Raw genomic sequence first — 25,295 nt, forward strand, 5'->3', positions numbered from 1 at the left:
ATTTTTTTCTCCCTTGACTGATAACCAGAAGGCTGGCGATTCAAACCCAACAGCCACTCCTTGGAAGGAAGATTGGGCAATCTACTTCTGTAGTGATAACACCTCAGAAACTCAAGGAGGGGTTGCTATGAGTTGGATCTGACTCGACTGCAATGAGAGTTTGAGGTTAAGCTTGATAAAGTGGAGGTTCAAAGAAAAAGGGAAAGGCCTCAATGGGATGGATAAACACAGTGGCTGCAACGATGAGCTCAGGTATAGCAAGGATCATGAGGCTGGCACAGGACCAGGCAGTGTTTCGTTCTGCTGTACTTAAGGTTGCTATGAGTCAGAGATGACTCAATGGCACCTAACAACAGGCTAAGCTACATGAGAAGTAGAACATTGTCTGCCTTGCCCATTGTATCCCCTGTTACTGGTAAAAGTCAAATAAATATTTATTAAATGAATGAATAAATGAAAGCTTTAATCGCAGTCATAATTGAAAACAAGGGCTCTATCCTGATTTCATTTATATACCACAGTAAAGTATCCCTTAGTGATAGCTGAGGTTTTGGTTGGTACCCTTTGTTATTTATCAGATTTATCCTCTTCCAAAGCTAAATAACAGATTTTAGTCTAGGTGTTGTGATGTAATAATGATAATGATCATAGTAATAACTTACAGTTATTGAGTACTTACTATGAACCCCACACAGGGCTAAGTGCTTTTTAACTATGTAAAATGTTTCTTTCCTTGATTGTTGCCCAAAATGAATAAAGACATTTTCTGTATCTAATACATTAGCGATGCCCACAAATAATCTTCAGGATGCTAGGAGAAAATAGTAATTTGCATAAATAAGCAATTATAAGACTTGGAAGCATAAAGTTATTGTAAAATGGTATGAGTACAGTTCCTGACACATACACAGTGCTAAAAAGATTTCTTGAGTGAATGAAAGCAAAACCATCAGTGTATATGAAAAGGCCCAGGAGGGGACAATGTTGATTGAGAAAAGCAAGGTTCTAACACCTCCTTCTGTGTTTTGACCTGTAGGCCTTTCATTCCTGTTTCTGACCCTCTTCTTCTCCCTTTAGATTCTGCTTGGAGAGTGTCCACCCAATCTGAATCCTGAAGATACAACTGAGGCACTGTGATTCCCAGTGCAGCCAAGGACATGTAATAACCCACATTTGCATATCATTCTTAGCTAGAAACTCAACCCAAGCCTTCATCTAACAAATACCTTTTTACCTTCTAAGCCTTTCTTTTGGTTGCAGAGTGCTTAGAGATCAAATTGTTAAAAGGGCCTGGCAAAGTCTGGCCTTTCCTCCAGCAGGGCTCCTCACTATAGGAACCGAAGGCCTCTCTGCCCAGCTGCTCCCCTCCCCCCTTTATCTTGTGCTGCGGTGTCTTCCTTGTAGCTGGAATCATCATTACGGAAATTACCTGGCTTCATTAATTCTCCCATTACCTCTGGTAAGTTGGAGTGTTGACATTCTCTTTCCTTTCTTTACATTCACATGATTCTCTCTCCAAAAAGCCTGAAAATTGCTCTTAATGATAAGGATAGGAAAAGAGGCCTTTTGTGTGTACTAGGTAGAAACCTAGCTTTCTGGAAAGAAAGTGCTTGGATGGTGCAATCTACTTATAGTAATTGGAGGAGAGGCTCTGACTGCTCCCCCATCACAGTAAGAACAATGACAATTCACATTAGTTTTAGCATTCTTCCACCTGCATGGCAGCTACCTTAGAATTCTCACCTGTGGCAAAATGTGACTTTTACTCCTGCTGGGGATGTGGCTGGGCAGCCGAATATTAAAGAGGGCTTGGAGAGCAGCCTGCGCCGCCTGGCCTTTGGCCAGCTTCTTGCTACGTCCTGAGCCTTCAAATGTCCTCCCATCCACTCTCACTGCCATCACAAAACTCTTGGTGTGCTGCTTCTCCACCGTCTCTGAGAGGCAGACGTATCTCAGCCCAGAGCGCAGCTCATTAAGCACCACCACAGGGTTCTTCTCCCGCTCAGCAGTGGGAGCCATCCTGTGCCTGCTGGGCTTGGCCTGGCCCATCAGGTCCAAAGTGTGATAGAGTAACCGTCCTTGTCGATAGGCTGTGGAAAGCAACTCAGTGTTCACGGGGCGGCAGCCTGCAAAGTCCTCACTTGGGGTGGAGGGTTCAAACTCCTTGAACAGAGTGTCTGGGAAGTCAGCCTGGTCAGATGTGAAGTCTGTGGATGGGCTCATGCTGTTCCCCATGGCAAAGTGAGCTTGACAAGCATTAGGGAACTGAACAAAGGATTTCAGTGCCAACTCTGCTGCCCGCATCTTGGCTTTCTTTTTGGTGGGTCCCGTGCCCTCGAAAGTCAGTCCATTGACTTCCACAGCCACTGCAAAGACAGGTGCATGGACTGGGCCTGTCTGGGAGACCATCTTATACTGCAAACCTGGCTTTAGTTCGTGGAGTTGGACCAGGGCATTCTTTGGTGTCACTGACCATGAGAGTTTTTTCCAGATCAGCTGCAATTTGCAGAAATGACCGCTATTTCCTTCTTCCAAAGGCCTTTTTCTTTTTATACTGGGAGCACTTCCTCTTGCCCTGTCACTGGGTGGTAGCGGTTTTGTCTCCAGGTTGCCCACATTACGATTTTCCTTCACTTCTGCACTGCTGGTACCTGGTAGTGAAAATAAATTAGTCATGACCCAAGGCAATGGCAGGTTGTTACTAATGACAAATACAAAACCATATTGTGAAACTGGAACTTCATAAATATAAAAGCCCTTACAATAAGGACAATAAAACCAAGGCCTATAAAATGTGCTGTAACAGCCTCTACCGACTTGAAGGAAGCACATTAATGGAAAAATACATGAAACATAGCATTTTTTATTTCTTGGCTGGGAGAAATTATTATGCACCCTTCGTGAGTGAGGGGGAATGACTACCTGCCAGGGACCAATTAACCACGAGGGGGAAGGACATCGACACCCAGGAAATTTATTCTGGAGCAGTTCTTAGAGAGCTACATTTCTGAGAAGAAAGCCAGAAGAGGTGGAAGTGGAAAGAGGAGCGTTTATCCTGCTCAGCAGTTTATCCCATCTGTCACACTAAGGACTTTTGCTGTGCACTGAAGCCACCTGCCAGAATCACTCAAACAGTCCACCCCGCCCTTCATCTCTCCCAACGCCGCCCTCAAGTTGCTTCCCACCAAAAAGCAAGCAGACAGACAAAAATGGCTCCTTTCTTTCTATCAGTCTCGTACAATGTTGAAGATCAGAGAGGTATCTTTCCTGTCCGTGGTAGAGTGAAGGAGGCAGGGCCTCTTCCAATTTGCTGATTCAATCAGTCACGTATGACTCAGATGGGATAGCTTTCTGTTCTCTTGTGAATGAGAGGATGGTACCAGTTTGTGAGTAGTAAGGGATTCCGTGCTTTACTTTTGTGAGAAAGGTAAGAGGCTCTGCCTTAGGGCCATTCCCTTTGGTTTTCTAGTTCCAGATAAGGGAAACCAAACCAAACCATTAGTTGATTCTGACTCAGCAACCCCCGTTGGGTTTCTGAGGCTGTAAATCATTACTGAAGTAGATTGCCCCAACTCTGTTTTGAAGAATCACTGGTGGGTTTGAACTGTTTCTGGTTAGCAGCCAAATACCATATCCACTACGCCACCCAGAGATTCTCACTTGGAGAGTGTCAAAACCCAGTCTCCTTATTTTACAACAGGAGGTGAAAAAGAATGGTATCTGTTCAGCTCACACTGTTCTAAGAATGACTAAGAATTGAACCCCAGCTGAGATGCTGCAGGGTATCTTTTCCTCTGTCAGGGGTTGGCCAGCTACAGCCCACAGGCTTATTCCTCTTGCTGTCTGTTTTGATAAATAATGTGTTTTTGGAAGACAGTCCTGTCCATTCGTTTACATATTAGTGAAGGCTGTGTTTGCATTATAGTGTCAGAGTTGAGTAGTTGTAACAGAGACCATGTGACCTTCAAAGCCTGAAGTATTTACTGTCTGGGTCTTTACAGGAAGCCCTTTCCTACCCCTGTCCTAGGTGAAACAACACATTGGAGTCTTTCAGAGGCCCTTAGGAACCCTTGGAATGAGACATGGTTTTTATATTTCATGTAAGATGGAGTTCTCAGTCTTTACTCTGTGTCAGAATCACAAGGGAACCTTTGAAAATCACCAGACCCTCAGATTTAATTGATGTTAAGAGGGGACCCCAAAAATCAACTGCTTTGGAGTGAATTCAAATTCATACCCCTGTGTGTCAGAGTACAACTGTGTTCCACCGAGTTTTCAATGACTAATTTTTTTGGAAGTAGATTGCCATTCTTCTTCTGAAGCATCTCTGGGAGGACTTGAACTCTAACTTTTTGGTTAGCAGTCAAGTGTGTTAACCAGGGACTATTGAGTGAAGTACAAGCACTGATAATTTTAAAAAGCCCTCTTGGTGATCCCAGCCTTTAGCTGGGATGAGAACTGCTGGTGTGAATGGACGTGGTGGAGTACTCCAGGCACTACCAGCCCAGCGCAGCAGTTATGTGACAGCAGCACCTCCTGTTCTAATTTCTTTATTTCTGTCACTGAGATTTCTTGCTGCGTTAATCAGGTGGGCAAAGATTTTAAAAGGACTAATAATGCCAAAGTATTTTTAAGGAAATGGTATCCACTACAGCAGTAAGTTAAGTGCAACCACTTTGTAAAGCATTTTGAAGATATCTGGTAAGAATGATGAAATACACACTCTGCTCAGCAATTCCTAGGAGTTCAGGTTTCCCTCAGTTTGTTTTGTTGCTATGAAAGTGGTTTTATGGGAACTGATATACTGATGGTTTTATCCCTTTTTTTGACTATTTTATACTAACACTCTCTTCTGGACTCTCTAGAAAATAATTTATATGCTGAGACTAAAGTCTTCAGTCTGGATTGACACAGGAGATAAGACTGTCCAGGTTTTGAAGAGCTGTTCCACGTGGACCACACAAAATCACGTGCAAGGCGTTTTCACTTTCTTGTATCTTAGTTGTCTCCTTAGGAATTAAAAAATCTCAAAGGTTCCTCAGAGATGCCATTGCAGGTTGTGAATGAGTTTTTTCTCATTAAGCAAGTGAAAATGTGAGGTGAATTTTATAGCTAAACCATAACTGAAAAATAGACGTTGAGTGCCTCACTTAGTACTAACACATAGACACATTTCCCTTACTTCTGCCTAGAAAGGTAAGGAGTGACACAACCTGGCTCCCTCAACCACCAAACTCCTGATGCTTCATATTTAAAACATTGCTCCTGAAGAATAATAAAGAAAAAAAGTACAATTTCATAACCACAAAAGGTGCCTTTGAAATCAGGTTCCTGTGACAGGTACTCTGACGTTTTAAAATGTTCTCTTCAGAGTTGCTATGTTGACTGCTTTTTCAGATAAGAATGTAATGGTCAGTTGCACTGTACAACTACCACCCCCTATTTATTAAGTAAAAAAAATATCAATCCATCAAGATAGTGTTTAGAATGAAGTGTGCTATGCCCTGTTAGGAAAGTGTTCTCAATTTGCTGAAATCTTAAATTCTCATTCTTTTAACTTTTAATATTGTGAGACTCCAGAAGCAATTTGCTTCTGAAAAATATTAGGTTTGTAGAGGGAATTCTATTCAAAGGATTGATTTGGGAAGTCTTTGTAAGTGATTAACAACAACAACAACAACAACAAAAAAGCACCAAACTCACTGCCATCGAGTAGTTTCCAACTCATAGAAATCTTCATTGGGTTTCCAAGGCAGTAAATCTTTACAGAAATAGATTGCCCTGCCTTCCTTTTGCAGAGTGGCTGGTGGGTCTGAACCACCAACCTTCTTTTTAGGAGTCAAATTCCTTAGGCACTATGCCACTAGAGCTCCTTTTTATAAGTGATAGGTGCATAATATTCATTTACAATCAGTTTTGTTAGAAATAATGACCTTAGACATATTAAGCACTCTGAATCTTAATCATTTTTGTTGATCATTGTGTATTTTTGGTATAAATACAGCAATGAGATTTACCACTTGGAGGATTTCAGCCCAAGGGATAGTAAATTGGGTCAGCCAAGCAGTTTTCAGAATTGAACATAAAATGAAAAAAGGGGGGGGGGGAAAAAAAAAAAAAGCAACAGAACCAAAAAACCCACACCAGATTGCCTAGGAACTTGCTTGGAGCTTTCTAATTTCTTATTGATTTCTCACAATGTGAAGGCTGGGTAAGACTGTTAGTGTTATTAAAGTGCTCAGCATATCAGATGACCTTTGTTGCCTTGTGAGGGCAAAGGTATATCTCGGAGCAGCAGAACTTTCAAAATCAACACTTTTCCCTTCACCCACATTGAAATTTATTTCATATATTTCTCTTCCACAACTTCAAGTATCTTGTAACTGTCATTATTAAAGTTTCCAAGGCATCAGGCATGATTTATCAAATTGTGGTAAGAAGACCCATTCCATAGTAATCTTTGAGATGCTCGGTAAAAAAATGCCAACTTCTGGGGTCTCTGCTAGATAGTCTATCTAGAATCTCTGGGGGTGATATGTATCCACTGATTTTTGCAAACCAGCAGATTAGGCATTAGACTCCTTTCAACAAGGCCAATATGCTCTGTTTAACTGGCTTGCTGAGTCAAAGCCATGATTGCAGATGGCCAGCTCTGGTCTAGGTTCTGGCTTTTTGTAACCAGAACTAGTGCAGTACAACAGTACATCACAGGCTCTGGGGTCAAGCCTGTAAGAGACCAAATGTTCCTCCACCATTTAAAGATGTGTGACCTTGGACCAACCATTCAACCCGTCTAAATTCCATTTTTCTATAAACAGAAAATGAGGGTTTTTAATAGTATTTGCATTATTAGCTTATTATAAAGACAACTGAGGCAGTAGGGAACAGCAGTTGTTCAGTGGTCAAATTCTCACCTTCATCGCAGGATACTCAGGTTTGATTCCTGCCCAATGCAACTCATCTGCGGCAATCACCTGTCTGTCTTTGGAGGCTTGGATGTTGCTATGATGCTGAACAGATTTTATTCAATAGATGTTCCAGACTAGGATGGACTAGGGAGAAACGCCTGGTTATGAAAACCCTATGGGTCACCACTTTTGATCACAACTGATCTTGCGGATGGTGCAGGAACTGAGCAGCCTTGTGCACGGAGTTGCCATAAGTTGGGGGCTGACTTGAAACCAACTGAAAACTACCAAAGTGGTACATATAATTGCTTGGAAAATGGCCTAAAAAGTCACTTAGCAAAAGGTCTAACATACAGGAAAGCCTATAGCTATTTTTTTTTCCTTCTTTTTTTAAAGAGCAGAGTAAAAAGTTAAGTTAAAAACTTCTTAAGACTAATTTGTTCCTTTTGTTCCAAGCCCAATTTCTTTGCCTGCTTGCTTTATTTGCTGGACTTCCTCCCAATCAATTTTTCCAGAAATCCCAGGACTCCAGAAAAAAGGAGAAACATGTCCCCTCATCTCTCACAGTGAACCTGGTTCAAATAGTCATAATGGAAGTCACATATTTGAGGTTCAAAGATTTTTGTGCTTTGGTGAGAGCTGGGTCTGCCATCTTGAAAATGACCATTCAAACAATGTTGTCTTCTCCACAACACAAAATAAACAAAAATTCATTTCCACATCATTTCCTTATTGTTGGCAAGGCAAACATTAATTCTCACAAAAACTTATCAAGTATTTACTGAGTGTCAGTAACTTTGCTAGGTCTGGAAGCATACAAAAAAGAAAAAAAAATCTTTTTCTTTGGGAGACTCACTGTCTGGTTGCAGAAAGCAAAACAACAACAAACTTGAAGCCTTCAAGTCCATTCTGACTCATGGCAACCTCATGTGTCACAGAGTTGTTGTAGTTATGGGCCGTCGGTCGAGTCCTCTCTGACTCATAGCGACCCCTTCTTGGGTTTCTGAGGTGGTATCTCTACAGAAGTAGATTGCCCAATCTTCCTTCCAAGGAGTGGCTGGTGGTTTTGAACTGCCAACCTTCTGGTTAGCAGTCAAATGCCTTAGGCACTATGCCACCAGAGATCCCATGTCACAGAGTAGAACTATTCAATACAGCTTTCTTGGCTGCACACTTCAGGGAAGCAGATGGCCAAGTCTTTCTTCTGAGGAGCTACTGGGTAGGTTCAAGCTGCCAACTTTTAGATTAGTAGTTGAGATCAAACTATTTATACTGCCCAGGGACCTTAGTGGGAGAAACTGATGTTTGTAATACATACGCTATGAGAGGTGCTGAAGTGGAAGGAGGCAGGGTGCTCTCTAGGGTCCCAGAAGAGGTGATATCTTGGTCTGGTTAGGAAGTGTTAGGGATGCACCTATAAGAGTGTGAGCAGCTTTGCCTTTATAATGTGACCCAACTCCCAGATGCTGTGATTCTGCTTAAAGATACATGGAGCTTGGTTAATGCAAAGCTCACACAGTTTGTCAGATCCCTGCTGCAGTTTTGCTATAGTGATTCTGTATGATCTTTTTGTAGTATTCCTACTCTGATTTTTAAGGAACTCTGGTGGCACAATGGTTAAAACATTCAGGTGCTAACAGAAAAGGTCAGTGGTTTGAATCCACCAGCTGCTCTGTGGGAGAAAGATGAGTCAATCTGTTTCCATAAAGATTTACAGACTTGGAAAACTTATGAGGTAATTCTACTCTATCCTATGGGGTTACTGTGAGTTGGAATCAACTCCATGGCAATGGGCACTATGATTTTACAAGATTGTCATTTTCTTCTTCATATGAAAGGTATTAAGTTACATCTCCTTCCCCTGACCCAGGAAATTATTCTGTCTCTCTCTCTCTCTTTTTTTTTTCCAGTTAGTGAATAGGTTTTACCTGCTCAGTTGCCATATATAATAACCCAGAGATAAACACTTTGGAAATTAAGAAAGCTCTCGAGAGTCTTGAAAAGCTATTTGACTATGCTCATGTTTCATGGGATCTTATAAAGGTGGTGGAACCTAATCACTTAGGGAGTGGTTTACAGCCATACCTGCTGACACATTTTTCTCCACCCTCCTATTGCCTTCATGAGTCTGGTCCTCCCTCCACTCCCTGGCCTTTGTGTCCATGTGTGCACCAAAAGCCACACGTGGAAAAGTGTGTGGCTGAGGGAAAGATTGGGGAGTTCTCTGACTTTTAGCAGAGCCAGACCTGGTTTAGTGTTACTTGTAACTTTCCTGGTGTCTCTCTTCACCTCTAAGTTCTGAGGGAATTACCCACTGTGAGCATGTCTGGTACAAACCTGTCACCCTTTATCTAAGTGTACTCCTCTCTGGGCAGATTCTGTCTGGTGTAAGCTCAGGAAATGTCACAGTGATTTTAACGTGGACTCACACAAACCTTATTATCACAAATCTGTTCTTCCTTATGCTTGTGTGGGCAGTAGGTTCAAATAGTTTTTGAGCCATTTCCTTTTAACACTGATTTTCCAGAGTTGACTCACCCAAGGATGAGCCTTTCTCTAATTTTCACTCATTTGTGTTTTGTTTTATCAAGTGCTTAGGCTGCCTTTCTCTCTGAAAGCAGTCTTCAAATCTTGTGAACAAGATTCATGAACTTGGTTCTTTGTCTCTAGAACTTGGTTGATTGTCTCTAGAACTGGGTTCAGTCACAACAGTGTTCTAGCAACATAACAGTAGCACAATATCAAGCTTTTCTGAATTTCAAGATTCTCCTGATTAACAGCATAAGGGAGTCCCTGGATACTGCAACAGTTAATGTGCTTGGCTGCTAACTGAAAGATTGGTGGTTGAGTCTGCCAAGAGGTACCTCAGAAGAAAGGCCTGACAATCTAGTTTTGAAAAAATCAGCCATTGAAAACCCTATGAAGCACCGTTCTTCCCTAACACACATGGAGTTGCCATGGGTTGGAGTTGACTCGAGGGCAATGAACAACAGCATGGTATGAAAATACCTACCAAATATAGAGTTTCCAAAGCAGTAAATCTTTATGGAAGTAGATTGGCCAGTCTTGCTTCTGCAGAGTGGCTGGTGGGTTTGAACCACCAGCCCTCTGGTTAGCAGTCAGATGCATTAGGCACTGTGCTACCAGAGCTCCTTGGACATACAACATTTATTGTGAGGATTATATGCATGTACAACTCAACACAATCTATCAAATATTTTAGGCACTCAAAATGTATATATTGCTATTATTATGATTATTAATTATTGCTACCAAATAGTTATATTAGTCAGTTCTCATTTCCTCTTAAGAGCACAGAGAAGGAAGAATGTATCCTACTTCCTAGGATTCTGGGATTACAAGATTTGAAGGATCCATGGGGATAAAAGCAATTTAATTCTAAAAATGTATTTGTTGTACATTTGGAATCATGCAAATTTATGCTTCATAATAGGGCATAAGAAATGGTTATTACTTTAATTATACTCTGGAATTCATTCTCCTAAATAATTGTTATTCTTGCCAGTCATAACTCAAAGAATCCTAGTGCATTAGAGCTGGAAGCAGCTCTGAAAGAAACTCACCTCCTTATATTAGGGACCAGACTGGGAAAATAACATAGTAAAAGTCCACTATACATTAAGGTTCATTTAAAGGTTTACCTGTCCCTTTGTGTTACACTGATATCTCAATTTCTCTCTTTCTGTATCTCTCTGTCTCTCTCTTACTCACACGTAATCTCCTTCTCTCTCTCACACACACAACCCACTCGCACATATAGAAATCCACACTTTATAGACACAAACACATAGACAGGCACACAGACATGTTCCATGACTTTTCATCTGTTTTGCACACAGGGCTTGTTTAGGAGGGTTGAGTTGGTCAAATCTCCTCATAGTCACCACTCAATAGTCAGGCCAGGAAACCATTGATACTTGCTAGTGACCTAGATGGTTCCAGCAGGTATATACATAGTGCCTAAGTGTATAAAATAACCAATGTGCATTGTGTGTTTAGGGTAGGGGTAGAGGGAACTATCAGCCTTGCTAGAGATTGCTGGTTAAGCGTTGTTGTTGTTGTTGTTATGTGCCTTCGAGTTGGCCCCGACTCATAGTGACCCCTCCTTGGGTTTCCGAGGCAGTATCCCTACGGAAGTAGGATTGCCCAACCTTCCTTCTGAGGAGTGGTTGGTGGGTTTGAACCGCCAGCCTTCTGGTTAGCAGTCAAGTGCTTTAGCCACTATGCTACCAGAGCTCCCTGGTTAAGCGTAGAGGGAGTAAAATGGTATAATTGGTCTAATTATATGAAAGGATGCTCTCACCCAGTCCCTGTCCTCCCCTGTCAGGTCCTCACACCACAAACTTTCCTGCTGAAAAATTTCTGATTTTGATTCCAAAGGCTTTTCCTTAAAGAAATCCACTCCGAAAGAAACCCCATGCCTACGGTCCTAAGTGCCAACAGTGGTATGTTGCATATTATTTTGCCTGAAGACATTGGTAAGTTACCTTATACTTCAAAGTATCTTAAAATGAGCTATCTGTTAGTTGTGGCTTTTATAAGGTCTTTGCGGGCAAAATCAGATTATCAGACAGTTGCACATGTCCTTCCATTGTGGAAATCAGAAGAAAAACAGGCGAATAACTTCAAACTACATTAGATAAATACCATAAGCAGCCATAATAGAACAATCACGAGCAATTTGAAAACTGCCGAGCACTCAAAGAAAACATCTAAGTCAGAGAGACATATATAAGGGAAAATGCAAAATGAAATTATTTCCATTCTGCTTCTCTCACACATTGATTTGTCTCCTGAGCCTCAGAAATACATTATCTCGTTTGACAAATGCATCAGCAAATATAGTGCTAAATATAGAGGTTTAGCACATTGGGGGAGAAAGAGCAAAATTGTGTATTTTCATGGCTGCAGCTGAACTATTAGTTTCAAGCAAAATGTATTCTTCTGCATTTATTAAGTTTGATTAACAGGTAAACTTCTATTTATGTGTTTCCTGCCATGATACAAAATGTGGAGAAGCCATGTGGAGAGCTTGTGTTTTGATGTGATCTCATTATTATGAACAACTTGATTGGTGTGAAGATGCTATTGCTGCTTGGTGGACTTGCTCATGTATTTATTTATGTGCATCTTTTTCCTCTGCTGTCTCCCTTTCTGGGCCAGCATCTGTGGCCTGGTCATTATGCACACCAGACTTCCCCTCAATAGTCAGCATTGTTGAGCGCATTCCAGAAAGTGGATGCATCACTAATAATGACACTGCCAGTGTCTGCAGGTCAGGAGGCCCCAGAGAACTAGCCATCCGATATGCCACGCTACATTTGAAGAGATAATATTGTTCCCGGTGAAGGTTATTCTGTTGTCAAGCAGCCCCCAGTTTCTAAAAAAGAACAATCCTTCCTCTCTATAAGACAAGACCTACCAATTGAGAAAAGGCAGGCAATCTTGGATTCTACAGAGTCATGCCCAGGAGGAAGACATCAAATAGGAAAACCTGATACATATATGTTATAGATTGAACTGCATCCTCCAGAAAGATATTTCAGTGTCCTAACCCCTATAATCACCCCATGAACGTGACCTTGATTAGAAATTGAGATCATCTGATGTTATTGGTTAACTTAAAAGACATAACACCAGAGTAGCGTGAGTCCTACTTCTAACCCCTCTGAGTGATAGCACATTAAAGGGGAGAAAGATATGGAAACAGTCATGCCCAGGAGCAAGACACCACGGGAGACTGCACCTACAAGTCAAGGAACAACCAGGGCTCCTAGCAGCTGAGGCAAAGAAGATCTCCCAGTGCCTTCTTTAACCAAGTAAAAGGAGAGTTGTTCCATTCTGAAAACATTCTTTAAACCTGTTGACTCTTTTATTTCTTCTTCATCTGAGGAAGATTAGATAGAGCCAGGATTAGAACACTTAGAGGTGGGAAAGAGGAGGAAACAGAGTAAAATTTCCCTCCTCAAGATGTTTATGCACATGCCTTATCAAATAAACAGCTTGTCTGCAACATCAAATTCAGCTTGGGGTGTGTGTGTTATATGGTTTTAACTTTCCCTTTCTCTATATTTTTCTTCTAAATTTCTCACTTAGCTATTAATAAATTGACTAATTGGAAAATTTCCTATTCAGATAATGATAGAATAGAAGCAATCATTTGTCAAATCAATCCATATGCTTTGCCGACAAGTGAGCCTTGAACTGGTAGTTCAGAGACCTCAGTTCTATTCCTGATGTTTATAACCTTTTCATCCTTTACTCTTTTCCCTTCCTCATTTGTAAAATGAAAGAATTGAGCAAGAATGCCACTAAGGATCCCTCTGATTCTGACAGTCAATTATTCTATGACTTTGCTCTTGTAGCACAATTTAGGCCAATTACCTCAGCTTCCAATATTGTTAATTATTTTTTTTTAATATTGTCTGGGAAATGACTGTTTGCATGGTGTATTGTGTTTCTTAAAAGCTGATGGAAAAAATGGACAATATTCCAGAGCAAGTGCCTCTGTTGTTTCTTCTTGTCAAACCAACATTCCTAGCAACCACCAATCAACATCTTGGTTCCTCCCCATCTCACTACAACAAGCACATTCTTAACTCTTTTTGGCTGAAAATGAACCCATCTGTTAGGGGATATTAAAATGCAAAGAGGTGTTCCTGTGCTTTGGTATGTTTCATCCTCCTCTTTTAAATGCTTGGCAATATGTTACAGACAAGAGAGAGCATGACGCATGCCAAACACTACTAGGATTCTCTCCCTCTCTCTCATACACACACCACATACACATATAGAGATATTCTTATGCCCCATACACATACACTACCCACACATACACACACCACACACATATCCCACACACAGAGAAATACACATATACTGTATAACACACACCTTACACCACCTGGGAGCTCTGGTGGCATAGTGCCTAAGGCATTTGACTGCTAACTAGAAGGCTGGCAGTTCAAATCCACCAGCCACTCCTTGGAAGGAAGGTTGGGCAGTTTACTTCTGCAGAGATACTGCTTCGGAAACCCAAGGAGAGGTCGTTATGAGTCGGATCCAATTTGATGGCAGTGAATTTGTTTTTTTTGGTTTATGCCACCTACACCCTGTACACATATACACACATACCTCACACTGGCACCTCACCCTACACACATATACACTGCATACACACACACAGCCCAGACAAAAACACACATACATCATACCATACATGTATACACACACTCACCACACATTTACACTTCACACACCACACACAATTTTGTGGACTAGAAAGAACTCAAGATAATCCTGCTTGCTATAGAATAAAAACTTTTATTAGGACCAAAGAAGTTTAAGCCTAGATTTGACACACCAGAAATGTGGTAAGTAGTGGATAATTTTGCTTATTTTGTTTTGTTTCATTTCACTGAAATAACATTGTTAGATGGCTAGGGAGGAGAGATTTATCATGGCCTCTGTTCATGGGATATGAAACAAGGGTCAGTGATGGAGGTGTCTTCTTTTCAGGAATGAGGTAGAAGAAATACTAATTGAAACAAAAATATATTGGACAACTATTATACTATCCAAAGATATTTAGCACCATAGCTCAAAGACATTTAACACTGAAAAAAGAGAGAAGTACTTGGCCCTATCTCTTTGCCACTCTCAGGATCTTGATTTCATGGGCCCCGTGGGACTCCCTTGTGCTTTTGGAGCAGTGATCTTGTATGTACAAAAGAAGTATATGATGACATCAGTATTGCTGACTTAGAAATATGTGGGTCAGTAATTAGCTTCCCTACAGAAGTCACCCCTTCAAATTCAATGCAGACAAACATATCCCTTCAAACACTTTTATTTGTGCAAATAGTTTCTGGCTCTTGACTTAGCCTTTTCTTGTTGTTGTTAGGTGCTGTCGAGTCGGCTCCAACTCATAGTGACCCTATGTACAACAGAATGAAACACTGCCCGGCCATGCCATCTTCACAATCTTTGCTATACAAGAGCCCATTTTTGCAGCTACTGTGTTGATCTATCTTATTGAGGGTCTAACCCTTTTTCTCTGACCTTCCACTTTACCAAGCACGGTATTCTTTTCTAGGGAATGGTCCTTTCTGACAACATGACCAAAGTCGGTGAGATGAAGTCTGGCCATTCTCACTTGCAAGGAGAATACCAGCTGCACTTTTTCTGGGACAGATTTGTTTGTTCTTCTGGAAGTCCATGATATTTTCAGTATTCTTCATCAACACCACAACTCAAAAGCATAGACCCTTCTTCTGTCTTCCTTATTCATTGTTCAGTTTTCCCATGCATATGAGGTGACCTTAGTCTTCAAAAGGACATCTTTGTTCTCTAACATTTTAAAGAGGTCTTTTGCAGCAGATTTGCCTAGTGCAATATGACATCTCATTTCTTGACTGCTGCTTCCATAGGTGTTGATTGTGGATCCAAGTAACATGAAATCTTTGACAGCTTCCATCCTTTGTCCATTTATTGTGATTCTGTTTATTGGTCCAGTTGTGAGTATTTTTGTTTTCTTATGCTTTGCTCTAATTCATACTGCAGACTGTAGTCTTCAATCTTCATCAGTAAGTGCTTCAAGTCATCTTCCCTTTCAGCAAGCAAGGTTGTGTTGTCTGCATATTTCAGGTTGTTAGTGAGTCTTCCTCCAATCTTGATGTCACATTCTTCTTCAAACAGTCCAACTTCTCAGATTATTTGGTCAGCATACAGATTGAATAAGTATGGCGAAAAGGCACATATCCTTCCTGATTTAAAATCATGCAGCATCCCCTTGTTCTGTTCAAATGACAGGCTGTTGGTCTATGTACAGGTTCCTCATGTGCACAATCAAGTGTTTTGGAATTCCCATTCTCCAAAATGTTACCCATAATTTGTTATGATCCACAAGTTGAATGTTTTCACATAGTTAATAAAACACAAGGAAACATCTTTCTGGTATTCTTTGTTTTGAGCCAAGGTTTGTCTGACATCAGCTATGATATCCCTCCTTCCATGTCCTCTTCTGAATCCAACTTGAATTTCTGGAAACTCCCTACCAATATACAGCTGCAATTTTTTAATTATCTTCAGCAAAATTTTACTTGTGCATAATATTAATGATATTTTTTCAATAATTTCCACATCCTGTTGAATCACCTTTCTTTGGAATGGGTACAAATATGGATCTCTTCCAGTTAGTTGGCCAGGTAGCTGTCTTCCAAATAGCTTGGCATGGAGTAAGTGCTTCCAGTGCTTCATCTATCTGTTGAAACATCTCAGTGAGTATTCCGTCAATTCCTGGAGCCTTGTTTCTCACCAATTACTTCAGTGCAGCTTCAAATTCTTCCTTTAACACCCTTGGTTCTTGATCATATGCCACCTCCTGAAATAGCTGAACATCAACCAATTCTTTGTATAGTGACTCTGTGTAATCCTTCCATCTTCTTTGGATGCTTCCTGCATCATTCAATATTTTATGCATAAAATCCATTCAAGAGTAAGTTTCAGAGTCTCTTCTGACATCCATTTGTGTCATTTCTTCATTTCCTGAATTTTTAATGACCATTTGCTTTTTTCATGTCTTATATTCTTGATGTCATGTCACAACTCATTTGGTTTTCAGTCATTGGTGTTCAATGCATCAAATCTATGCTTCAGATGGTCTCTAAATTCAGGTGAGACATAATCAAGGTCATATTTTGACTTTCATGGATGTGTTTTAATTTTCAGCTTCAACTTGAACTCGCATGTGAGCAGTTGATGGTCTATTCCACTGTCAGCTCCTGGTCTTGTTTGGGCTGAAGATATTGATCTTCAGTATCACCTCTTTCCACAAATGTAATTGATTTGACTCCTGTGTATTCCATATAGTGAAGTCTCCATGTATAGTCCCATTTATGTTGTTGAAAAAAGATATTTGCAATGAATAAGTCATTGGGCATCTTTCTCTGTGTCATGGTATTGGGTGCTTCTATTTAGCATTGATGAAATCAGGAGGGGAGGCTATGCCTAAGGTTTGTCTGAGAAAAAGCTTGCTGTAAGTGGTGTGGATTGGGGCACAGGATTACTGGAGAATGGCAATGAACAGGGTGGCCTACTCTCAGTTCAGGCAGCCAACTGAACAACAGGAGTCTATAAAGCACCAAGCACCATGAACCAAAAAACAGACCTAACTCACTGCCATGGAGTCGGATCTGCCTCATAGCCACCCCTTCTTGGGTTTCTGAGGTGGTATCACTATGGAAGTAGTTTGCCCAACCTTCCTTCCGAGGAGTGGCTGGTGTGTTTGAACCACTAGCTTTCTGGTTAGCAGTCAAGTGCCTTAGGCACTATGCCATCACAATGATGGATTCAGCAAAGTCCTGAGACACTGCTCTTTTGGTTACCTAGTACTGCTCTGACGAGAATATACCACAAATGGGATGACTTGAACATACAAGAGTTTATTCTCTTACAGTTTGGGAGGCTAGAAGTCCGAATTCAAAGTACCATGCTATAGTGGTTATGTGAAAGCCCCTTGACCTTGGGTTTTAGCTCTGCCTCTTGCTTCTGGCCCACTGAAGCTAGAGGCATCTCTTCACTCAGGCAGCTACTGGCTGCTGAGGCTAACAAGCCTCAACAAATAAAATGGCACAGTCCCAATGTTACCAAACCACACAGCAGGCCATGAATTCAAGTCCATTAAAAGTCCCAAGGTCAGCAGAGAATGGCAGGCTGCTGAACAACAACACAGCTACATGTAGGGTTCAATTGTGTCATAAGCTAGAGACCATTCCCAAAGCTGCTGCTTTGGGAAGCAGACCACATACCCAAAGCAACTACTCAGCTGCTCCAATAGATTCCACCATGGAGTTAATTACCAATCTCACCATGGGAATAACTACATTCAGCTGCCCAGCCACTCAACCAGGCTCAGCCAAGTTGACATACAGACTTAACCACCACAACTGCCTTTCCAATATGTCTAAAAAAATAACACAATATTCTGAATTGGGACCTGAAAACTTTGAGTTTGGATGGGCTGGTGCTGAAAAAAGGGGAGGGCACAGGAGTCAGTTGCTTCCCTTCTTCTCCCCTACAGCCTTAGGCCAACACAAACTGCAAGTTGGTAAGTGGCACCTTAATGCCTCTGGTGACAGTGACAGCTGAAGAGGCAGAGTCATGCTTATAAGTATTGGCATTCTCTTTTTTATATTGGTCCCAGAAGACAGATGCTCCTGTGACAGTTGTCAGTCTTTCAGAGGGGTGGGGCAGATTTCCAGGTTTCAGGAAGGCAAAGCTGGTGAAGCTGTCTCACAGGAGATTGTAGTTCACCAGGGAGCTCCCTTTAGGTACAATGAACACCAGATCCTTAAGCATAGCCGCACACATATGGTTTAAGAAGGGCAGCACATAGAGCTTCTCATGGCACATGTCTGTCTGTGTCAAAGCACAGGATAAGTTGGGACAGTTTGGTGAAGAAGTCCAGGATGTTCTTCTCTCTCCGTGGTAAGTAGAAGAGCCCACTGAGGTTATCACCAGCTGCTCCTGACACAGCCACCTCTAGCTAAGTTGTCTCCATCTACTAGATGTGTTGGAGAGGGTATATGGCAACTTTCCCAGGCTCAGGCATCCAGGTGTGCTGGAGCCAGTCTTGGGATAAAGGTGCACACCACTTTTAGTTAACAGTGGCAATGTTGCATTTCCACATGCCCCATGGGATGGATTCCCCTACCACGTACCATCTCTGCCATGCTTGCAGTCTGCAGTGATTCAGTGGCACAAGCTGTTTGGCCATTTACACTGATGGAATCATCTTCCGCGCGATGCAAAGCACAGCCAATGAATGAGCATGAGATGACTCTTCCCCAATCACGTAAATTAGGTAAGTGTTCACATTCTCCCCCAACAAACACCACACATGTACACACCACACACCTACACATGCATACACACACCAAACACACATACACACCTACACACATACCACCCATACATACACACCACACACATACCACACACTTACAAACACACCTCACACACTGCCACACACACACCCACACACACACACCAACACTACAGCACTTTTTCTGTCTACTCTGAGATATCCTTATGGGTCTGAACAAGAAACACCTTTCAGATCCCCTTCCCCAAACACACATGTGATACCTGCATGACACTGCTTTGGTGTTCCTCCAGTTTCATGCCAGCAATATTGATTCTACAGGCAGGTTGTACAAGCTGTGCTCAAAGAGACTGTGTTCATTTTTCTTTCTTTCCTTATTATCATTATTATTTGGAGGGGAAAACAAAGGGAAGAGAGGAGGGAAGATCCAAAAGAACTGGTTTATTCCCTATGCACCCTGGAGTCCTGGCAACCATTAAGCATGTCCTGATAATTTCCTCCCTTCTAGGATGGAAATTTAAGGTGAGAACTGATGAGATTCCCAAGTGAGGAGAGGAGAAGAGCCTCCTGCTCCGAGCAGCCCAGACAGTTGTCCTCCACCCCTCAGATCCCCAAGGATCTCAAGCCTTTGGGGGACAGTCAAGAAAACCTCCTCCTCATATGAAGCCTAGGACTCCCTTCACTCTTTGAGAGAAGAGGAGTTGCTTACTTAAATTGTCTTCATCTTCCATATTTGTGGCACCAGGGCTTAGGTACTTGAAGGGAGCGATGAAGGTTGACAATATGCTTACTTTGTCTGGAAAGAAAAAAAGAACAGGAAATACACTTTTGACATAGAGTTTCAGAAAAACTCAATGCTTTCATATGTTCTTATTACTGATGTGTTGGACAAGGAAGGTTGAAAGGTCATTTTAGTTTCAACCACTTAATTCTGGCTCAGTCTTTTATTGAATTTCTGACAGCATTTTATCAAATTCCTCTCTCCATTCAATTTTAAACTTAATAATTTCTATCTTTCTTTTTTTCTTATTTTTGTCATTTCTATTCCTCTTGCTCCCTGTCATTTAAAAATTTAAGTAATTGTCCCCAGGGTCTAACTTGCATCTGCTTATAAGATGCTGAGCAGGAAGTAGCTGGCCATACTGAAGTTCTTTTCATAGAGAGGAATCTGAAGCAATTTTTTAAAAATCCACCAATAAAGAATCATTCATATAAATCCAAGAATATTTTTACCCATTAGTGGAGAATTTGCTTTGTGGTCTTGAAGTAGGAGGAAAAAAAAGATTATCATAAACAGTAGTCATGTCACTTTGTGAGAGTTTGAATACAAGTATAAGAGTAGAGAGAAGAAGTAGTATGAGGAGAGAGGAGCACAAAGAGTGGGTTAAGAAATCTGGAAGGGCAATGGAAGCTACTCTGAATAGTATTTTCTGGCAATTGGGAAGTATAATTAAAGCTATGAAAAGATCTGTGTGTTCTACCCAAAACAAGTTGATTTTTACATGATAGTTTATGATACCAAAAAACTAAATCCACAGCCATCGAGTTAATTCCAATTCATAGTGGGAACCCCATTGGGTTTCCAAGGCTGTAAATCTTTATGGAAGTAGATTGCCTCATCTTCCTCCTGGAGAGCAACTGGTGAGTTTTGAACTGCCAATCTACTTATTATTAATGATGCAATAATACTTTAATATATTCTTAATTGCTTAATATATAAATAATAATAAAAAACCACTGCCTCTGAGTTGATTCCGAATCATAGTGACCCCCACTGGGTTTCTGAGGTAGTAAATCTTTATGGAAGTAGATTGCCCAATCTTCCTTCTGTGGAGTGGCTGTTGAGTTTGAACCACCAACCTTCTGGTTAGCAGCCAAATGCCTTACCCACTGAGCCACCAGAGCTTCTTAATTTAGAATAGTAACTGAAAAAAAAAAAAAAAAAACAGTTGCTGTCTAGTCAACCTGTACTCATGACGATCCCATGTATCAGAGCAGACCTGTGTTCTGTAGGGTTTTCAGTGGCTGATTTTTCAGAAGTAGATAGTTAGGCCTCTCTTCTGAGGTGCTTTGGTGGACTTGAACCACCAACCTTTGGGTTAACAGAGAGCATGTGAATTGTTTTCACCACCCAAGGACTTTGCTTAAAGTAGCAGGGTAAGTAAAAGGCAAGGCTAATCAAGCATGCTGGATCCTGGAAACCTCCAAGTGCAAAGAATTATGCTGGACACATCAGACAGTGTGAAAATGAACCAAACTAGGAAATGCCTCAGGTGACCAATAAACCATAAGTTTCTTTCATGGTCTCAGCAACTCTCTCCTAAGCAGATGAGTAAGAAATTGTAGGTTGGGGGTACCGCTGGGAGAAGTTTTAAAAAATGAGTAATAAAAAAAGGAGCCAAAAGAAAAGTTGCTCTATGTAGAGATTCCCACCTACTAAATTAAACCATGGAAGTTAGAAGTATTTCCCACAAGTAGAGTTTCCTCCTATGCAAGAGATGCACACTGTATCAGAGACCTCTCTGAATTCTCAGAATTTTGCCTCTCAATTGTACTTCTTGACTTCCCTCGTGTCTGCACAATTAGTCATAGTGTGTTGTGAATACTGACCACATACATTAAAAAAGTAATAATATTGAAGCCATGTTAATATCACTATTACTTAGCAAATGCTGTACAAGTTTGCAACAGAATCACTTCCTATTACTCTTATTACTTAGTGTTCCTCCAAGGAGCTCTGATAGTGTAGTGCCTAAGGCACTTGACTGCTAACCGGAAGCTGACGGTTCAAACCCACCAGCCACTCCTCGGAAGGAAGGTTGGACAATCTACTTCCTTAGTGATACCACGTCAGAAACCCGCGGAGGGGTTGCTATGAGTCGTGTCCAACTCCATGGCAAATAATAACAAACAACAAAGTTATCCAGGGCACTTAGTCATGGTGAGCTTGGTTACTTTGCTATGCAAGATGCTTTTCATCAGCTATCAACATATCAATGTGGAATTTTTTCAGTGAGGTTGCTGTATTTATATTACACTTCTTTGTGTCTTTTTCTGTCAGGAGAGAGCACTATTAATATAGTGCTTCCATTTCGACACTGTGATGTGTATGATTGCTCATGAAAGTGCTAACTGGTGCCTTTGTATTCAGTTAGCCTTCAGAGTCCAGACCTATGACCTGGAACTTGTTCATTTTGTCACTGAGCCTGTTTTCTCTTTAGCCAAGCCTTCCAGAGGCCAGTAGTTCATACTTGAAATTCATTCAGGAGCCTGTTAACAGTTGTTTCCAGTAGGGACAGACATCAACATAATGTTTGCTCAAAGAGAACAATAAATAAATATAAAATGACTGTTCCTTCCTCACTCTAGCAAGCAATAAGCCCAGAGAAGGATTTGCTCTTTCCCAGAACTCTCACAGCTCAAGCTAATTTACAACAAGAGAATGAAATACCTTGTTTGAGTTATAATTTCATTAAGGGAGCCCAATAATATTACACAAAGAGTGTGAAGCTCAAATGATTTAGTCAGGAGGATCGCAAAATGAAATTACAATCTTTCTAATAAAGCAGGGCTACCAGGCAAACACCCACAAAAATACACTAAACCATTTCAGAGCTCACCTTAGCAAAACTGTGAAATACTTAAAGAATGTTTTAGATATATCAAAGTTCTCACTTTCTAAGGTTGCCATATTTATCAAATAAAATGTGAGATACCCAAATATTGTTTGGGTCATATATACACTAAAAATTATTCATTGTTTATTTGAAATTCAAATTTAACTGGGAATCCTATATTTTATCTGGCAACACTATCCTTTATGACCCTACAAACTTCTCTTTCCTCAAGTGCAGTAGAATTAAAAAAAAAACATAAGAAAATGGAAGACCAACAGAGTTGCTAACATTTAGTTGGTTGATGAGTACATTTGAAATGATGCGTATTATCTACTATAAACACTGCTTCATAAAAGAAAGACATTTGGACTCTAAAAGCACAGAAGCTCTGTGGGAGAAACAATTGCTTCTAGGAAAGGACCAGACTTCATCTTTAGAACCTCTGGTCTTGAAAGAGTTGAGGAATTATCATTGTTATTTTCTTAGAGAAATTACAACAAAATTAGTTGATGTCACTACCTTTTTTAAAATAGCTATTTCCTTGATACAACTTTATTGGTTTGGGCATCTGCATTTAATCGATTCAACATGAATAGTGTGCCAATATCCAACTAATTATATTTTTCTTGTTTTTATCACAGTCTTATTTTGAAAACCTAGTTTCATACAGGTTGCTGATGAAGAAATAGAGGTCACAATTTTATTGTTTCAATTCTGGACATTTTGGGTATGCTAAAGAGGCTGATAAACAAAGGTCCTTAAGTACCCAGGTGCTACCGCACCCTCTCAATGTAAAGTCTGGAAGAAGGTTTGGGGACAGGCCAGTTGTCTATCTAGGAAGACTTTATATGCAGCTCTGGCTCAGATTGTCCAACATAAGACTGCTGGAAATCAATCTGAGAGGGATGTGACAGAGTAGCCTGGCTGTGGTGTAAGACAGTGGCTGGTGTACCTTCTCTTTCTCCAGGCAAGACTTATTTTCAGGAAAGGTCTAATCACCATTATTCATACTACAGTATGACTTTTTAATCCATTACTTGAAGGGTTCTGGGACATTTGTATTGTAAATCTTATTACTCATTGCAGAATTAAGGACTTTGACTCTTGTTGAAATGATTTTGTATATTTTTAGAGCATGTGGGAAGCATTTTCAGGGTACAGAGCCCTTTCCTGGAATCCTCTGAGATCAATAGTTCAGTTGTTATCTTCAAAATAGAGATTCTAAATGACTTATTTTTTTTTTCTTTTTTATTATAACAGTTTGGGAGAGTGACTATTCTGTCTTAGGGCTGAAAGAAAGATATGATTACTGGAATAACTGTTAGGGATTTAAGATTTTGTCTCCATCTTGATCATCTGTTTAGAAATTAAAATTTCCTGAGTTAGTAGTTATTGTTTATTGTGTGGGATGAGAAATACTTTTGAGAATGATGAAAACTGTGGTTCCTCTCTGCAGAAAACACATCGGGATATGCCCATAATATTTCATATAATATCAAGAATTCATGAATTCCCTGAAGTTCACCCTCAGAAGAACTCTTGATTTAAAGGATTAAGTGTTAAGAATCTACGGTTAAATTAATAATTGTCAATATACACATTTGCCCAATCCTAAAATCTACACAAACTAAGGATACCTGGCTACCTGTTATTAGTTACTTGGCATACAACTGGTGACATGACTTTTTCTCTTAAGTATATATTCTAGGTAAAGAAACTAATAAAACATTGAGAAGTGAAATAGCAAGTCCAGGATTATATATAAGGCCCTGGGTGTATTCCTGTTCTGTGGTTATCCTCCTTTTTGAATAAAGGCTACTTAAGAAACTTCTTATCTTTCTATCTTTATTCACTAGAGTAGACATTGTTCCAAAGTCCCTGGATTTTCTTCTTTGCCTTTTCTTTGATAAACTTTATTGACCCTTCCTATATGTCATTTGTCTGTAAAATCAGAAGAATAACATCTACCCTTCTTCTAGGGGCCACAAAAGGAAGCTAAAGAATAATGGACTAAATGCTTCATGATCCTAGGATAAAAGGCATTTAAATTTAGGATACAGTTAATGTTTAGTAGAAAAATTATATGAAGTTTCTCAAGAAGTAATCATCCACAATGTATTCATAAAAACATTTGCAGGGGTAGATGAAAACCCAACGAACAGACCAAGCTGAAGGACATTTCTTGCTTGTGAAAAAGGAGAGATAGTTCTCCACCCATCCCAACTCTAATGACCATGATTTGACAACATTGAGCAGAATAACTTGCAGAAATTTTGGAGTTTTGTCTTACCATTCTCTTTCTGATCTATTTAGTTGAAGAAGGGAGGATTGTAATGCAGCATATTATTGCCCCAAAGGGAGCAGAGATGAAATGAATGTGTTAAATGATACCAAAGCCTGCATTTCATTCATACACAGAGAAGGAAGGAAGAATAATTAACAATGAATGACCAGCTCATGATGGAGTAGATGGCTTTTCACTGTGTTGTTGTTGTTGTTTGCCATCGAGTTGGCCCTGACTCATAGCGACCCCTCCTTGGGTTTCCGAGGCAGTATCACTACGGAAGTAGGAATGCCCAACCTTCCTTCCGAGGAGTGGCTGGTGGGTTTGAACCACCAGCCTTCTGGTTAGCAGTCAAGTGCCTTAGCCACTATGCTACCAGAGCTTCTGGCTTTTCACTAGATGTCTCACTGTCAGCAATATTAAAATTCAACAAAATATATGAATCAACTGTTTTCAGAGGTGCATAACAGGCAGTGGATAATTACGATCCTTGTGAAAATGGAAGGATGTGAAATAAGACCCACAATGCCACAAACTTCCTTCCTGGATGCGCTTTCTAATAGGAGAAAAGTTGAGCTCAG

General features: G+C 40.6%; 1 protein-coding gene across 1 annotated transcript in view; it reads right to left on the reverse strand.

The window, feature by feature from the left end:
- ADARB2 (adenosine deaminase RNA specific B2 (inactive)) overlaps positions 1-24,666 on the reverse strand; it is a 330,253-nt gene extending 305,587 nt beyond the window's left edge. Inside the window, exons 1-4 of the mRNA XM_007948115.1 lie at positions 24,595-24,666; positions 24,304-24,331; positions 19,523-19,612; positions 1,744-2,651 (exon numbers count right to left, since the gene is read on the reverse strand). Of these exons, the coding sequence (XP_007946306.1) occupies positions 1,744-2,651; positions 19,523-19,612; positions 24,304-24,331; positions 24,595-24,666 (1,098 nt within the window). The remainder of the gene's footprint in view (positions 1-1,743; positions 2,652-19,522; positions 19,613-24,303; positions 24,332-24,594) is intronic.
- Positions 24,667-25,295: the final 629 nt, after the last annotated feature.

This window comes from Orycteropus afer, unplaced genomic scaffold, assembly GCF_000298275.1.
Source record: "Orycteropus afer afer isolate SDZICR_OR568_19922 unplaced genomic scaffold, OryAfe1.0 scaffold00203, whole genome shotgun sequence".
NCBI lineage: Eukaryota > Metazoa > Chordata > Mammalia > Tubulidentata > Orycteropodidae > Orycteropus > Orycteropus afer.